General features: G+C 38.8%; 1 protein-coding gene across 1 annotated transcript in view; it reads left to right on the top strand.

Annotated features, from left to right (window-relative positions):
• JAK1 (Janus kinase 1) overlaps nucleotides 1-18,664 on the top strand; it is a 67,813-nt gene that overhangs the window by 11,733 nt on the left and 37,416 nt on the right. The window contains exons 4-7 of the mRNA XM_006879766.1: nucleotides 4,601-4,754; nucleotides 7,944-8,107; nucleotides 10,000-10,342; nucleotides 12,244-12,429. Of these exons, the coding sequence (XP_006879828.1) occupies nucleotides 4,601-4,754; nucleotides 7,944-8,107; nucleotides 10,000-10,342; nucleotides 12,244-12,429 (847 nt within the window). The remainder of the gene's footprint in view (nucleotides 1-4,600; nucleotides 4,755-7,943; nucleotides 8,108-9,999; nucleotides 10,343-12,243; nucleotides 12,430-18,664) is intronic.

Raw genomic sequence — 18,664 nt, forward strand, 5'->3', positions numbered from 1 at the left:
CCCCCAGAATAGACGGTATACCATTTTAAAGATGCACTATCTTTAAAAACTTTTTGTTTTAGATATTAGATAGCTGGATATACTTGATCTGGAATATAAATTTTATTTCTTGTCAAGAAACAAAACTTCCATGTTAGTGTTTAGAAACACTATTGTAGTATAGAAGTTCTGTGTAGGTCCTATTCCGAAGGACTGAGTGATGTGGTATATTCCTTGAGGATTTTTCATTGTGAATTTGTCTTTCTTTCTGATGGATAGTTGCTATACCTTTCATATTGTAAATATTATTGAATATCACAGTGTCTCCCAGTGTGACAGGCAGGAATTGATCACTATAGTTTCTTGAATTTGGAAGTATATTTGTTCAGTAACTAGGTTTGAAATATGCTTGCTGATAACTAGTTATGGATAAGTGGACATATTAGCAAAAGAGTTTGTCAATAGAACACTTCTGAAAAATGGATCTTAATATAAGTAGGTAAGATTAAGTCACATAGATCAGCACAGATGTTAATGGAATGCAGGATCTTAAAGAAGCCTTTGGAAATCTCACACTCTCCCTCGTATCTTATATTTCCTTTGGGAGGTTGGTAGTGTAGACCCCATTGCAGAATTGACTGGAATGTGTTTCTTGGTTACCAAGCCAGATCTACTAGCTTTGCTAATCAGCCAAGGCTGACTTTTTTCTTCCTTCTGTACTTACCCAGGGTATTCACCTTGAGGAGGCTAGGTATATGCCATGTGAGATGTTCTGAACTTGGTAAAACTTTTACTCCACCCATCTGAGTCTTCTGCCTATATTTGGAATTGTTTTTCAAAGTTATACTGTTTGAGTAGCCTGGAGGGTTGACTGTGTGATCCAGCATAGAAACTTGTATTTATTTGCAGCTGCCATAATTATTTATGTTCCAGCTTCCACTTGGCTTAGAATCTAGAATTATAGAATTTGGGACTTGGAAGAGACCTGCATTTTCTTAATTCATCTTTTCCATTTTTCTGATGGAAAAATATGCTCAGCAAAGAGAAGTGAGTTATCTGTGTGAATTGCCTTGCTAGTGCTGGAATCCACTTTGAGGCCCTATTTAAAGCTGTCTTTTCTGGCTCCCTGGAAGTACACAGCTACTTCAGTTTTGGCCCCTTGACTTTGTATCTGTCAGTGTGCTTCAGTGGGATGATGCTTTATTACCACGGCTCTTTTAACTTGAAAAAAGAAATGATAGCAGCCTAAGGTTAAAAAAAAATTTGTATTACAGTGAATTAAAATTTTTTAAAACCTCATCTATCTCACCATGAAAAGTATAATATGAAAAGTTGATGACTAAATGTTGGAATCCCAGCTCCATTTTGGGAAATACTCTTGTATTTTAATTACAGTTTTGTTGTGTTTAGATACACTTTTTGGTTTTGTCTATCTTAATATATTGTTCTTGTTACATATCATCAAATCAGAACTGACTCATAATGTACCCTTCTGTGGGTTTTCAGAGGCTGTAAATTGCATAGGAGGAGATTGCCTATCTCTTTCTTCCATGGAGCCACTGGTAGATTCAAACTGCATACCTTTTAGATTGGCAACGCAACTCCATACCTCTAAGCAACCAGAGCTCCGTGTACTTTAATATAGCATAAAAATATTCTTTATTCCTGAATTTTTTTTTTTGCTTTCCATCCAGATGAATTTGACTGTTAATAAAGTTTTATAGAAACAGAAAACTCTTTATGTACAATATTTTGTTTAAACTTAGACTGTGCTGTCATCTATAATTAATTTTCTAAAAAACTTGCAAGGTATATTTCTGGTTGATATATCTGTTTATCCTTCCCTTGATTTTAATGAACATTTACAGAGAAGTTAGATTTTCATTCATTCATTGTTGCACATTTTACCCCCTCACCCTCCCTTTCACTGCAGTTCACTTTTTAAAAAATATTAATTAATTGTTGCAAAATTACCTGCCTCCCCAGTCCTCTTTGCAATGATATAGCTCTTTTTTTCTGATCTGTTGTCATATGTACAATGCCTAATCATATATTAATTTCAAACAGTTCTTTCTTCTGTTCCAGTGCAATGGTCATTATGGAATGAAACCATCCATATATCTGTTGGAGTAAATGATGTATTTGAATTGCTTATCCTTTATTTAACACACTATGTGATGCACCATGTCTCCAGCTCATAGCACTGCCTAGACTGTGTCTTCCTTAGCCTTCTGTTTTAGCCCCCTTTCTGTAGGGCTTCCCCTGGGAGCAACCTACCTCATATCAGCTTATCTCAGACATCTTCCTCAGCCTATTTGGGTGTGATTTGTACACTAAAGCTTGACATTATACACTGTATAACCATTCTAGTCCCAACTTCCCCTGACCTTTCACCCCTTTCTTTCACTGCTCCTTTCAGCCGAGGGCAGCATCTTCTGCTTTGACACTCTCCTTTAGCACTTCATCTGAGCTTCTCTTATGTCCAGGGCCAACTTATTCAATAAGTGTCCCTATCCCTCAATACTATTAGAAGTCCATGAAAATATTTTCATTTTATGTGAAGTAAAGAAAAAAGAATTAAAACAAAATTATAATAATTTTTCTACTAACTCAGTTGTAGAATATAACTTTAAATTTTTTATGGCTTCTTTTTTATGTTATGTGCTATCAAGTTGGCTACAACTCATAACAACCCTCTGAACAACAGATCTGAACCCTGCCCTATTCTGTACCATCCCTACCATCACCAGCACACTTGAGCCTATTGTTACAGCTACTGTATCAGTCCATCTTGTTGAGAGTCTTTCTATCTTATGCTGACCTTTCACCTTTTAAAGTCCTTCTCCAAGGATTAATCCCTTCAACAATATGCCCCAAGTATATGAGATGGAGTTTTGCCATCCTTATTTCCAGGAGTATCCTGGTTTCACTTCCTCCATGACAGACCTGTTTATTATACTTACAGTCCATGGGATAGTCAGTACTCTTCTCCAGCACCCCAGTTTAAAAGATCTCAATTGTTCCTCTGTCATCCTCATTTATTGTACAAATTTTAGAAGCTTAGCAAGCAATTGAGAAGACCATGGCTTGGATCAGGGACACCTTAGTCTCTAAACTGACATCATTACTCTTTCGTACTCTGGAGAAGTTCATGACAACATATTTTCCCAGTGTGATATGTCTTTTGATTTCTTCACTGATGGTACTGAGGGTATTGATTGTGGATCCAGGTAAGATGAAATAGTTTACAACTTCACTCTTTTCTCCATCTATTGTGGTGTTGCCTGTTGGGCTGTTGATGAGGACTTTCATCATCCTGATGTTGAGATGTAATCTATATTGAAAGCTGTGGTCCCTAATCTTGAAGTGGCAAGCACTTCAAGTTCTCTTCAGTTTCAGCAGGGAAAGTTGTGTCATCTACACAATGCAAGTTGTTGATGAATAGTCCATCAATTATGATTCCACAGTCTTCTGGCACAGAGTCAAAATACAGGATGCTCACGTAGCCACCACTCAGCACTGCTTCAGGCATGTGTCCTAGTAGAACATGCATACCCTGCCCTATGTGTTACAGCTTTGGGGATGACAGATCACCCACTGTCAGGTGGGCAATCCTGGAGACTATATCTGAGAACTCACTGTAGCTCAGAACCTCGTACAGGCCCTGGCACAGTCCAGGCTTTGCAAATGACTGAATTTAAAGACAGCTCCTTTTTGTGGGAAAAGTTTCTTTGCTGCTTCATCTTGATAAGATTGAGTTTCCTCAGCACATAGACATGTCACAGGAATGAGGCACAGCTCTAACCTAGATGACCTAGCCCAGCTTAACCTGGTTACTCATGACACCTACAGTTCACTGTGGCTGACTTACTCTTACACAGACTTGTAGTCTTAAGTCTTAAGCCATGGAGAAGTGCCATTTCCTTCACCTGTAAAACGGGATCAGTGAAAACCTGTCTTGTGTGTTGCTATGAGGATTAAATGGTATGATAAAATGTACAAAATGCTTTTTAAGTCACTAGACTGAGGCTTTAGTGTTCACATATTTCTCCTGTGTTAAGATACAGTTGATTGTGAGCTATATGATCACTTTAATAACAGTAATCTGAAGAATGAGAGATGTTGTGCTTTGGGTGTACCTGTACATCTTGGATGCAAGATAGGGTGATAATAACCATGTCTCTGAATCAAAGTGAAGAGAGTTGCCAGGTCAGCATCTGGTTCTCCTCACAAGGTGGTTTCACTTTTAGGAAAATGGAAGAAAGTTAGAGAAGCTGATCACTTTATCTCTTTGAGTCATAGAAAAGGTGCTGACAGGAGCCCTTTACAGAGTACATGTAAGAATGAGAAGAAAAGGACCTTATAAACCGTTAAGTGCTTCACAGATGCACTTGATGCACAGAACAGAGTTTGTCTTGCTTGCTTGCTTTGTTTTTAAGTCTCTGACAGACTGAGCAACTTGAAAACCAGAGCTGAGAGACAGTAGAGAAGGAACAATCTTAATTTTCTCAGAGAAGTTTAGCCTCTGGAGTACTGATAACTCTAGGTGGAACTGGGGCACCTTGCCCACATATTCCAAGATTCTTATTTCTACAGTTGAAGTTTATTTTCTGCCTTCCAGGTTCTATTTCACCAACTGGCATGGGACCAATGAGAGTGAGCAGTCAGTGTGGCGACATTCTCCAAAGAAGCAGAAAAATGGATACGAGAGAAGAAAAGTTCAAGATGCAACCCCTCTCCTCGATGCCAGTTCACTAGAGTATCTGTTTGCTCAGGTACAAAGTTCAGACCCAGGAGAAGTTGGAGTTTGTGAAGTGGTTTGGACTTTGTAGGGTTTAGTTTCCTGGGAAGGGTGCCTTTCCTGTGACAGACTTGATAATAGCTCAGACACTTTACAGTTTGTCGCATGGGACATTTCTGTCACGCGTGCACTTGTCCCAACTGGGAACAAAGGCAGCAGTTCAGGGTCCCATTGAACTGGTTATCCTACTTGTGAGATTTTAGGCTTTGTTTGCTGTTCTTTCCCTTCTATCACCCCTGCATTTTTCTTTTCATCTGTAGACTTTCTGGCAGAGAATAGAGAACAGTTGAAAAGTAGACCTAGTTTGCTCAAAAGGGTATAGCCTAGGCACAGGAAAGTCAGGGGATGAACGAGGTCAACACTCAGTCACAATAGTGAGTAAGTAGAAAGATTAGCCATGAGATAAAAGCCAGAAGCCAAGTTAGAATGACTTGAAATTCTGCTTCCTGATTTTACCATATCTCTCTCGCTCGCTCTCTCACACACACACACCCCCACCTCAGCCCTGCCTACCACTCACACATACACATATGCCCTAGTGTGTGTGTATTTTTGAAAATGACATCTTACAATTCCTATTTTATAAATAGCTTTTTAACATTGATCTTTTTTTATCATCCTTCCTGTATCAATTAAATATGTAGAGCTATGTTATATTCATGGCTATATGAATATATGCAACTAATATTTACCATGTGCCTGTGATACACTTTTCCTCAGACACATTCAGAGGTGCTGGAGATAAGGGATATAAAATGGCAGTTGTCTCTTTTCCTCTACCAAATGTATGTTCAGGTTGTGTAAAGAGAGCATAAACAAGTAAGCAAAGTGTTCCATAGATGGTATGGAAGGAACTGTGAGAAGTGCTCTGGAGGAAAAAATCTTTTGTGATTGAGAATTTGGTAGAGATTTGAATAGAAAAGCCTGAGAATTTAAATAATGTGATCAGAGAAGATCTCTCTGAAAAGGTGACATTTATATTGTATCTCAAAGAATGGAAAGAAGTAAGCAGTCAAAGAGAAGGGAGAAGAACATAGTCCTTCCCACAGAAACAAGATTTTTCAGTAACAGCAGTGCTAAAAGCTTGGGTCAGATAGTGGATGTTTAGTTAGCACGTTGGCCAGATACCAGTAGTTCACACCTCCTTGTTCCTCCATAAAATCTTTAAATCTTGTTAAATATTTCCTGATTGGGGAGCCAGACCTCTCCATGGAGCACCGCTGATATTCTGATATTGAGGGATCAGAATGTGGGAAAGCCCTGAGGAAGGCAAGCATGGAAAGAACCAGGGCCTGTGTGGCTGGAGAACAGGAGAGGGATGTGTTCCTCAGGATTTCCGTCCCTGAGTTTTTTAAGTAGGTCTCAGGACTTCCACAGGGCCGGTGGGTGGACTAGAGCCTCCAGCCTTTTTGTGAGCTACCAAGAGGATTATCCATTTACACTTCACATGTTTACCTGGGGCCATCTAGTCCAGACTTCATGTCTATTTTTGTTATAAGCTGAAGAAAGTTGGTGATGCTTACGTTCTGCCTTCTTTAGGTCAGTCAGCAGAGCTTGAGTGTGACAGTGGCCCTGTGTTTAAGCATAGGAGCATTGGAGACAGGCAGACTGAGCTTTGACTGTCAGTCCCATCACTTTCTGCATCCCCATCACACACTGTCCTTCTGTTCTCTTGGAATGGAATCCCCAAGGGGTCAAGGACTTGCTTTAGTTTTCTGCTATATTTTTAGCACCCAGAATAACTTCTGGCTTATAATTGGTGCTAAGTAATTATTAAATGCAATAACTTGAGTAATGAGGGTAGGTGCGTCAGAGGCAGTGAGATTCAGAGCTGTTGTGCATAGGGTCACTATCAGTCATAGTCGACTTGACAGCACTTAACAACAATTACTAAATGAATGAATGAAATAATTACTTGTTGGTTCCTCACATTCTTCATCTGTTAATTGTAGGTGATAATGCCAATACCTAATTCTTCTTTAAGAATAAATTGAAATACTAAATAAATGAGCCTAGCACAATATGTGGCACGGAGATAGTTGTTGGTTGCCTCTGAGCCACTTCTAACTTACAGTGACCCTCATTCATAAGAGGTAGAACTGTGTCCTTGCAACATTTTAGAAGCAGATTTCCAGGCTTGTCCTCTAAGAAAACTGTGAGTGAATTTGAACCCCTAACTTTTTGATTGGTGTCTATTGTTAGGTGACATTGAGTTAACCATGACTCTTAGCAACCCAGTAAAGAACAGATGTGAACCTTGCCCCATCCTACAGTGTTCCCACGATCTCTGATATCCTGAGCCCATTGTTGCCGTCACTATTAGCCCATCTCTTCAGGGTCTTCCTCAGCATAATGCCTTTTTCCAAAGACTAATCCCTCCTGTCAGCATACCCAAAGTATATGAGATGGAGTTTCACCATCCTTATGTTGAAGGACCCACCTGATTGCACTTAGGAATTAATAAACTGGAGAAACTTGTTATAATATCATTGTTACTCTGTACAGTACTCTGCTTCTTAGTTTTTAAGTTTTTTTATTTTGAAATCTCTCTTGGGTCTTAGAATGTTGTGTTCCTCCCTCAGCAATGAGGTATACTTTGTTGGTACATTTCCTGTCTGGAAACTTGAATACTCGATATTAGAAAAGAAAAATAGTGTATGTGTACAAGTAGAATGTGAATTGCCTGCCTTCTCTTAAGTCTTATCACAGTGGGGGTGAGTACCCCTCTTAACTTTATATACCCAGTTCCCACACCATGATATCTCAGCAAGTATATGTGGAATTAATGAATGATCAAACCCCAACTAAATACCACCTTCCCTTGCCCTAGTGTAGCTCTCTTTGTTCTCAACATTATTTATACAGAAAGCCCCATGAAGGAACTTTGTGTATTTGAACTCTTTACCAGCACCCAGTACGATGCCCAATTATTATTTGTTAAATTAATAAATTAGCTTGCAGAGAACATTCCTTAATGACCACAAGCTTTGTGGGAAAAGTTTGGTGCCAGAGGAACTGTAGATCTAATTGATCTCGTTACTATACTGCTTTGCTAAATGACACCTTTTCATCTGAGAACCTTCCTGTCAAGATCAGAAACGTGGGTGGTCTTTGAACTGTGCGTGGTGGTTAATCTTTTTTTTTTTTTACCTCTGTTCCAAAGGGACAGTACGATTTAGTCAAATGCCTGGCTCCCATTCGAGATGCCAAGACAGAGCAAGATGGACATGATATTGAGAATGAGTGTCTGGGAATGGCTGTCCTGGCTATCTCACACTATGCCATGATGAAGAAGATGCAGTTGCCAGAACTTCCCAAGGACATCAGGTAAAGCTGATTTTGCATTGGCTTCCCAGTTGATTCTAGATGTTATTTTTACATTTAACTTCTGAAAGCTTTTGGCTGACCCTGCTGTCCCAGTGAAAACCAGATCTTATTTAGAATATTTATGAAAGCTAGCACAATTATAACTGTGTCCTGAACTTATATATTAGCTGATAACCTCAGAAACTTGTACAAGGGTAAAAGTTCTATGCGGAGAATCTCAAATTAGTAGCAATGTGTCCTTCTCGTCCCTCCCCAGCTGGGCATGGACAATGCTTTCTTGTTACTGTGCTTTTCTCTTTTAAGCCTGTCTTAACCTCCTTCTCGGTTTGTCAGTTAGCTACTGCCACTCCCGGTCTGCATTATAGTTTACTCAGTTCAACAACAACTAAATAACTGTTAATTCTGATGATAGGGATGATCAATTATTAGATATAAGAAACTATTTGCTTAAAAGTGTAATTTGAGTCCAACTCCTTGTGAAGGAATTGCAGTCTTTTTCATTTTTAGCCATCTATGAAATTTAATAGGTTCCTCCCTCCCCCCTACTAATGAGCTGTTGTGATCTTCATGAAGGAAGACAGAGGGCATGGTATGTGTTGGAGTAGAATTTGTGATACTGTTGTGCACCATAGGGTTGGAAACGACCCATAGCTGACCCTCCAGTTGTCTTTCAGAGGCAGTTTAAGTGCATGGGAGGAGATTGCCCAGCTTCCTTTCATAGAGCTGATGACTTTGAATTGTGTGCCTTTGGAATTACAGTGCAGCTCCTTACCACTAGGCCTTTAGAGCCCCCTATAATTTGTAATAGGTGGTACATATCTTCTTCATAACATTGCTTCTTGTATATACTTGCTCCCTGCCAAAATCTGGAGCAGATCCTCTGTGGCCTTAGTATCACATGGGTTTGTTTATGAAATACAGTCTGCTGCCATTCTCTCTTTTTCTCCAGCCTTTAATTTAGAGTCTTTAAAAAAATAATAAGGCTAAAATGAAAGATGGCAGTTCCTTTCACTCATCCCTCTACCACATTCTGTTAACCTAAAGGAAAAATGGTGATGCTTGTTACGGACGAATCTCACTTTAGGTTGTGAAATCATCCATGTCACAACCATTACCTTGTGCTCTATTCCAGGTGTTGTCTCAGGCCTGGAAGTAACAAATGGAAGGGTCTCCCTGCTTTCTTGCTCCCTCCCAACACACAGTGGACTTTTTCTTTTTTCCTTTTTTATGGGTATTTGTACTCTTTTTAAAACTAGCTTCTGTTCTAGCAATATATTAATAGTGTTAGTGAGAAAATGTATGGCATAGATTAGCATCTAAGTAATCTTTCTCTTGTTGATCCACATAATAATGCATTCACATGAGAAACCCTGTGTATTTTATATTTGATTAGGTTTTATGTGTTTTCCTCATTTCTTAAAGAAAAACATGTCATTATCATAGAAAAATTATGATTATAAAACCTATATGCAAATATAAGAAGTGTCTACATTACCACCTGGAGTTACTCACTCTTGACACTCCTCAAACGCTTTCTAGTTGATGACGACTCTGACTAACTGTGCATGTGTAAGCACGGGTGTGAATGGTGAAAGCAGCAAACACAATATTCATAAGGTAATTCTGCCTGCCACTGTATCCCAGAAAATATACTTATAGGAATTCTGATTTAATGGAATCTGTGGAATAGTACTTTTCTGTACTCTCTCAGTCCCTATCTCTCATCATCCCCTAGTAATTATCAGCTTCGTTATCTCTCCCATCTGTGACTTTCTGGCAGGAGATTTTCCTTTTTCACTTAAGGAGCATTTAGCGATAAACGTTTGTTTTTAAACTGTTCTTTGTTAACCGATTCATGAAAAAAATAGCAATATTTTCCTATTTTCTTTTAGTTATAAGCGATATATTCCAGAAACATTGAATAAGTCCATCAGACAGAGGAATCTCCTCACCAGGCTGCGAATAAATAATGTTTTCAAGGATTTCCTAAAGGAGTTTAACAATAAGACCATTTGTGACAGCAGTGTATCCACACACGACCTGAAAGTGAAATACTTGGCTACCTTGGAAACTTTGACAAAACATTATGGTGCTGAAATATTTGAGACTTCCATGTTACTAATTTCATCAGAAAATGAAATGAATCGATTTCACTCAAATGACTGTGGGAACCTTCTCTACTATGAGGTGATGGTGACTGGAAATCTTGGAATCCAGTGGAGGCAGAAACCAAATGTAAGTAGCTGTAGGAAATTGCTAGAACAGAACATCATATACACTGTTCTATACTTAACAAGCAATGTGTTTGGTTTATCATGGTGGACTTAGTAAATTTTTATTCTGTCATCCCTGTATCATGAGTTTCTTTAAGCATCCATTGTATCTTTAGGTATCCATGTGTCATTCAACTTTTATTGTGTTCACATAGCATACATTCTAAATAAATGCTTACTGAGTTCTTTTGGGAATGTGATATAAGAATATCACTGATATTAGAACAGTAATAATAGCAGATAATTAATGAGTAGTTACCAAACACCAGTCTCTTTTCTAAATCAGGCATTAGCACATTTATTCCTCAGGGTCTTTGGAAAAGTAAACTTATGAGAGAAATATTGCTATTATCCCCATTTTACAGATTAGAGCACCAGGAGCACCAGAAAAGTTAAGTTACTTACCAAAGGTCATAACTAATAAACAATGTGCCAAAAAGTGAATTTAGACCTCAAGAAATATGATAATTGGTTTTTGCATTATTTTTTAAAATAAAATTTTATTTTAATTGTGATTTAACAAACATTCACAGAAAAGTTAGATTTTCATTCATTCATTGTTGCACATTTTACTCCCTTGCCCCCCTTTCCCCCTCCCCATTTCCCTTTTTTTTTTTAAATTTTTTTTTTTTTAATTTTTATTATTTTTGTGTGAGTGTACCGTCAAATCAGATCTGACCTCCTTCCCCGGCAGAGCATCTGGTGGATTCGAACTGTGCACCTCTGGGATTGTAGTTGCAGCTCCTTGCCACTAGGCCACCAGAGCTCCCCACCATTTCACTTTTTAAAAAAAAAATTCCTTCAATGTTGCACAATTATCTAGCCCCCCCTCCCAAGTCCTCTTTGGATTTTTGCATTACTGATAAAGCTTTATTATTGAGGTATTTGTTGGATGAGGCAATAATACATAAGCCTTTAAGATCATTTGTTTTGAACTTGCATAGGTTCAAATCCTAGCCATACTACTTACAGTGTTTAATATGGCTTTGAGAAGGTGACTGTTTCTGTCAGCTGCATATTATTCATCTACAACAAGGAGAGAAAATATCTGCCTCATATGGTATTTGAGAATGTTAACTGACATTTAATGCAATGTTTGCTATAATATTTGATAAACTATTATAGACAAATGAGATTCATTATCTTCTCATCTTATTCACATGCTAATTTAACACTGTCTAACACTTAACAAGTGCTTCCTATATAGTGGGTCCTATATTAATAAATGTTTAATCCTCAAAGAACTTCGTGAAAAGATAAGACCTCTGTTCTCTGCAGCGTGGGAACATGGAGTCTAAAAAAGATAGCCTACCCTGTTAAGTAACTGGCAGAAGAAAGATCATAACTCACATCTCTAGTTTCCAGGACTTACACTACACAAATATTTACTCTTGTGCAGATAAGTATAACTCCTTAGATTGTTCACACATAGGATTTATATCTTCTCTTGAAAGTCCCACTTGATGAGTAGTGTTATAAAGTCAAGACAATCAGTGATAGATTCTGAAAGGAGAAAACCCATCTTATGTCCATTTGTGTTTGGGAAGAAGGTTCTTTATCTGTGTTGAAATACATCTGTCAATCTGAAAGCAAAAGGACCTGAGTGTTGCTTCATGCCTAGTGGTCAGTTATTTCCTTTTCTGAATGTATGTGCCTGTTTTATATTATATAAGGTAAAGAGTTTAGTCAGCGTTCTCACGAAGGTCTCTTAGCACTGTCAGATTCCAGCTCCCCAGTTCCTTTGGAAGTCTAGATGCACTGGTGTTCTCGGTTTTGCATTCTTTGACACAATCATTTATTGATTTTTTATCAGTGGACAATTGAAAGTCAGTTTACTTTTGTCACATTTACACACTTTATCAGGTTCTTCCTGTCGAAAAGGAAAAAAATAAGCTGAAGCGGAAAAAACTGGAAAGTAAACATAAGAAGGAGGAGGAGAAAAACAAAATCCGAGAAGAGTGGAACAATTTTTCTTACTTTCCTGAGATCACTCACATTGTTATAAAGGAATGTGTGGTCAGCATTAACAAGCAGGACAACAAAAAAATGGTAAGTTTAGTGTAGAAACTATTACCTCTGGATCTGGCGATGAGATGAGAGGAAAGCATTGCTGAGGAGAGCACGTGCGCCTCAGAGTTCCTGTCCTGACGAGAATCAGATGATTGTCTTTTTTAAGTCAGAAAGTCCCTATTGATGAGGCAGTATCATCATCATTATATGAGTTGCACATTTTAATGCCTTTTTTGCAAATTTGCATCTGCCATGTAGTTTACTGCTCTCCTAAAGATATTTTAGCATTAACATTTAACGTTAGTAGATTTGTAGGAAAAGAAGATCAACAAATGTCAGTCATTTACCCCAAAGTCTCCTGCAAGGCCCCTCTGCTGACTTAGTTGGGTTATGTGGGGACAAGTCAGTGGGAAGCCCCACTTTGCACTTAGGGTGACTGTCCAACTAGTGGTTCTGGCCACAGTGGCACTTCTTGTCATGGTGTCAGGCACACCCAGTGACTCCTGGACAGAGGAAGGGGTGTTCAGTCCCACTTCCTTTTTTGGTATCACTTGAGAACATAATCTAGACAAGCAGGCCATCTTGGCAGGGGAAGTGGAAACCTTGCCAAAATAAACATGTTTATGTCAGGGGAAGTTGTGGCCAACAAGTGGAGACAGCAGGATGGTAAGACAGACACTCTCACCAAGTGAGGTGAGTCAACACTAGTGAAGTACCAATTTTTGCCTAAAAGTTGCAAATACTACATCAAGATAATAACACTTAGTGCTGGAAAAGAGTCTGGTGATGTGCTTTAGCACAGATGAGTAGTCTCTTCTACACAGGTAACTGTCTTTTTGCTATAATCTTTTAAAAAACACCTTTGTGGCATGTTTGTTAAGAATAATACCATATCTTTATCTGTCCATTCTTGAATTAAATGATTTTATTTTCCAGAATCAATGAGAGATGCAGATGAATTAAAATGAGAATAGCTGATGAATTAGAATATTGAGTCCAATATCTCAATTTTAAAAATAACCTAAAAGTACAGTAACTGGAGAGTGAGAAAACAAATCGTAATTCATCTGAGTAGTAGAATATTATATAAGCAAATTGCTGAATTTATAATCTGGAATAATGTTTTAGTAAACAGATAAAAAAAAATACCCTACAGAATATGAAACTTTAAAATGATACCAGTTTTGGTCAGTATTTTAAAGGTGTATATGCACATGTAAAAGCTCATAAATAAATTTCCTTATCCTGCTACCTAATAATTGTTATATATAATTATGAATTATTTTAATTTTTCTATTTTGGGGGGAATAAGTTTGAATTAATATTATTATAAACTATTTTAAAAAGGGAGTTCTGGTGGCCTCATGGCAAAAAGCTGTGCTGCAATCCCAAAGGCATGTGGTTCGAGGCCAGCAGCTGCTCTGAAACAAACAGTTTCCTCTTATGTAATTAACTGCCTCTGAAAACCTGCTGGAGGGTCAGCTATGGGTTGGTTCCAACTCTATATAATAAAAACAACAAAATGATAATGAAAGCAAAGCGAAGGAAGAAATAGAAAAACCCAGATATTGATGTGAAGATGAAAAATGGAAGGCAAAAATAAGAATTAAGTGCTGTGTATCAAGGATAGTGTAGATATTGGGTCCTATGATATATACCTCATCTGTCTTAATTTGGATGCTCAGTTTTAGTCTGATAATATCTGACAGAAAAGCATTTTACCCAGAAGAGCAGATGAATGACACTTCCCCATTACGAAAATAGATTCAGTGTTGGCCACCCCCCCCCCTTTGTCATGTGTGTCATGGTCCCATCACAATCTACCAGCATCCCCCTCTGCCTTTTGCCTTGTCCCACCAGCACTCTTTTACCCTCTTGCCTAAAAAACCGGCAATATAATTTTTCAGGCCTCAAATTACTTCTGTCTGCTCAAACCCCCAATATAATTGCTGAGGCCTCCAGTTACTTCTCTACTCCCCCATGATGATGGAATGCCACGCTGGTGGCATGTAGCACCTTTCCTGCTGGCTTGGTCTCTCACTGCATCGGTCCTGGTCTCATGCTGCGCTGGTCCTGATTGGCCATCCACTTCTGCAATAATAGGCCTTTGAAAACCCTATGAACAATAGAACACATGCAGACTGATAGATATGGCACCAGAGGCTGAGACTTCATATTGGAAAACACAAATGAAGAGAAACAGTAGTAAGCTGTCACTAGTGATGGAATGTGAAATGTGAGAAGTATAAATGAAGGAAAATTGGATGTTGTTAAAGAGGAACTGGAAAGCATAAATATTGACATATTAGGCATTTGGTGAGCTGACAATCATATGATCTATTATGCCAGAAGTGAAAAATTGAGAACAAATGGGGTCACATTCAGAATCAGAAAGCCCATTTCTAGATCCATTCTGAAATACAGTGTTGTGAGCGACAGGATAATATCTATACACATACAAGCAGCTCTGGTAGCCTAGTGAGGAGAAGCAGCACTGTAATCCTAAAGGCATGTGGTTCAAATCCACCAGCTGCTCTGCAAGAGAAGGATGGGAAGTCTCTTCCTGTGTGATTAACTGCCTCCACTAACCCACTGGAGGATCAGCAATGGCTTGCTTCCAACTCGATGGCAAGCAACATCAACTTACAAGGAAGACTTGCTAATCACTCTCATTCAAGTATATGCACCAACAATCAAAGAGAAGGAGATAGAAGATTTCTGCCAACTTTTGCAGTCAGAAACCGATAAAACAAGCAACCAAGTGTCAATAATTGTAATTGGTGACTAGAATACAGAAGTTGAGAACAAAGAAGTCAGAAAATAGGACTGCTAACAAAAATGAGACTGGAAACTGAATGATTAAGATTTTGTACAATCAATGATTTTATTCATTACAAATACCTTCTATGAACAAATTCTATTACAAATACCTTCAGATGGCAGCTAGACACATGAACCTTACCTGATGGACTACATAATAATCAGATTGATAACATCTGTGGAAATAATCATTGGAGAAACTCAAACGTTAGCTGTGAATACTAGACCAGGTGCTGACTGGAACAGACCACCAACTACTGAAGTGCAAGTTCAAACTGAAGCTAAAGTAAATTAGAACAAAGCCACAGGAACCAAAAGTTGACCTTGAGTCTACCCACCTGAATAAAAAAAAAAAAATCTCATATATAGGTTTAGTGGCTTGAACTCTAATAAATAAAACCAGATGAGCTGTGTGAGAATATCAAGAATATTATCCTTGAAGAATGCACAATATCATTACAAAGACAGAGGAGGGAAAAACAATTGAGATGGATGTCAGAAGAAACTCTGAATATTTCCCTAGAACACCAAGAAGCTAAAGCCACAGGGAAGAAATTGGACGTGAAAGAGTTGAACTGAAGATTTCAAAGGGCTGCTCAAGGAGATAAAACAAAGCATTATAACAAAATATGTGCAAAGAGCTGGACTTGGAAAATCAAAAGGGCGCTGAACTTGCTCAGCATTTCTCAAGTTGAAGGAACTGAAGAACAAATTCAAGTCTCCAGGTTCAATACTTAAGGATGCTATTGGCAGGATAGTGAATGATCTAGGAAGCATCAAAAGAAGATGGAGTGCATACCCAGGGTCACTATACTAAAAAGAATTGGCTGACAAAGAATGAAACGACATTTGACCAAGAGACAATGAAGATGAAGAAAGAAGTTCAAGTTGCTCTGAAAGAACTGGCAAAAAATAAGGCCCTGGGAGTTCCAGTTGACATATTCTAATAAGCAAATGCATCCCTGGACAGCCTCATGAGGTTGTGCCAGGAAATCTGGAGGACAGCTACCTGGCCAACTGACTGGAAGAGATCCATACTTATTCCCAGTCCCCAAAAAAAGGTGATCTAACAAAGTCTAGAAATTATTACTAATATCACAAACAAGCAAAATCCTACCAAAGACTATCCAAAAACAGCTGGAACCAGTACATCGACAGAGAAATGCCAGAAATATAGTGGGCTTTAGAAAAGGCTGTGACAATAGGGATATCATTGCCAGTGTCAGATGGATCTTGCTGAAAGCAGAGAGTACCAGAGAAATGTCTGTCTGTGCTTATTGAGAGTGCGAAGGTGTTTGACTGTATGGATCACAACAAATTGTTGCTAACATTGAGAAGAATGGAAATCTTAGAACACTGATTGTGCTCTTGTGAAACCTGTACTTAGACCAAGAAGCAGTAGTCTGAACAAAGCAAGGAAGCACTTAATGGTTTAAAATCGAGAAAGCAGTGCGTTAGGGATGTCCATTCCCTATACCTTTTCAGGCTATGGCTGGACTTTTATGAGGAGGAATGTGGCATTAGGATTGGAGAAGGACTCAACAACCTGCAATATGCTGATGACACAATCTTGCTTCCTGAAACTGAGGAGAACTTGAAGTTTTGCTGCAGAAGATCAAGGACTACCGCCTCCAGTATTGATTGAAGCTTAACATCAAGAAGAAAAAGATTCTCACTACTGGTCTAATTGGCATCACCATGATAGATGGAAAAGATAATGAGATTGTTAACAGTTTGATCTTGTTCAGATCCACAATCAGCACTCTTGGCACCATCAGTCAAGAAATCAAAACATGAGTTGCATTGGGAAAATCTGCTGTCAGGGATCTCCTCTCCAGAGTATTGAAAAGCAGTGATGTCTGTCTGGAGATTAAAGTATGCATGATCCAGGCCATTGTCTTCTTAATTACTTGCTGTATGTCAGAGAGCTCAACAGTGGCTAAGGATGACAGAAGAATAGATACCTTTGAGATCTAGTACTGGAGAAGAGTATTAAACATACCAAGAACTGACAAGAGAACAAACAGGTCTGTCCTAGAGAGGGTAATATCTGATTGCTCATTAGAGACAAGGATTTTGAAGCTCTGTCTCACATGCTTTGGACAAGTTGCCAGGATGGGACCAGTTCTTTGACTGGGTACCATCATACTCAGAAGCATGGAGAGTCACCACAGGAGAGGAAGACTCTGAACGAAATAAATCGACACAGTGACTCAGTTAATTGAGAACCGTGTGTTGGAGACACTGAGATTGACTAAGGATAGGGCAGGGTTCAGAACTACTCTTCATAGGATCACCAAGAATTGTAGTTGACTTGATGGCCATAACAACAGCAAAGACATGCTATATACTGTAACTTTCTTTTTTCTCCTACTAGTTTATTTACAAAATTTTAATACATTGTTTTCAAGAACAAATTCTTTCAATTTCCCTCACCCCCGCAACCCATCAAATTGAGGTGTGTTGCTGGAGAAGAGTGTTGAGGGTACCATGGACTGCTAGGAAGACAAACAGATTCATTCTGGAGAGGGTTAAACCGAGCGACTCCTTGGAGGCAAGGATTCTGAGGCTCCGTCCGACATACTTTGGACATGTTGTAAGGAAGGACCAGTGCTTGGAGAGGAACATCATTCTTGGGACGGTGGAGGGGAAGACCCTCTATGAGGTAGATTGATTCAGTGATTGGGGTAATCGGGATGGGTGTGTCAGAGACAGTGCGATTGGCACAGGACAGAGCAGAGTTTAGGGCCGTTGTACATAGGGCCGCTATGAGTTGCAAGCGACTCGATGGCACATAATAACAACCCCCTGCACATCCACATCCCTCTGCTTTCAACCTCTCCCACCCCTCTTGGATCCTTATACTCATTCTACAGTAAGATTTTATTCAATATTTAACCGTGTGAGGCTGAGTTAGTTCACTCAGCGTAATGCTCTCCAGTCCTTCCAAAGTTAGGTAGTAATTTATAAAATCATTGCTCCTGCATGCTGCATAGTATTCCATTATGTGAATGTACCATAATTTCTCAGTCCATTAATTTGTGGTTGGACATTTGGGCTGTTCCCATGTTCTTGCAAATATTCTTGCAATGCTGAATATTGCTGTTATGAACATTGGTGTACAAATCTCAGTTTGTGCTTCAGTTCTCATTTTCTCAGAGTGTATTCCAAGTAGTGGAATAACTGGGTCATATGGAATTTCTATGTTCAGCTTTTTGAGGCAACACCAAACTGCCTTCTAGTTGTACCATTTTATAGTCCACCAACAGTGTCTAAGAGTTCCTTTCTTGCCACGTCCTTTCTAACATTTATTACTTGCTGCCCTGTTAAACTTTACCACTGTTTTTGGCGTGAGATGGTACCTCATTGTGGTTTTTATTTGTGTCTCTCTTATTGCCAGTGATTTGGAGCATTTCTTCATGTGAAATTATCACATTTATTTGTAGAGGCAAGA

This window comes from Elephantulus edwardii, unplaced genomic scaffold, assembly GCF_000299155.1.
Source record: "Elephantulus edwardii isolate Elephantulus edwardi_28Jun2011 unplaced genomic scaffold, EleEdw1.0 scaffold00005, whole genome shotgun sequence".
Taxonomy (NCBI): Eukaryota; Metazoa; Chordata; class Mammalia; order Macroscelidea; family Macroscelididae; genus Elephantulus; species Elephantulus edwardii.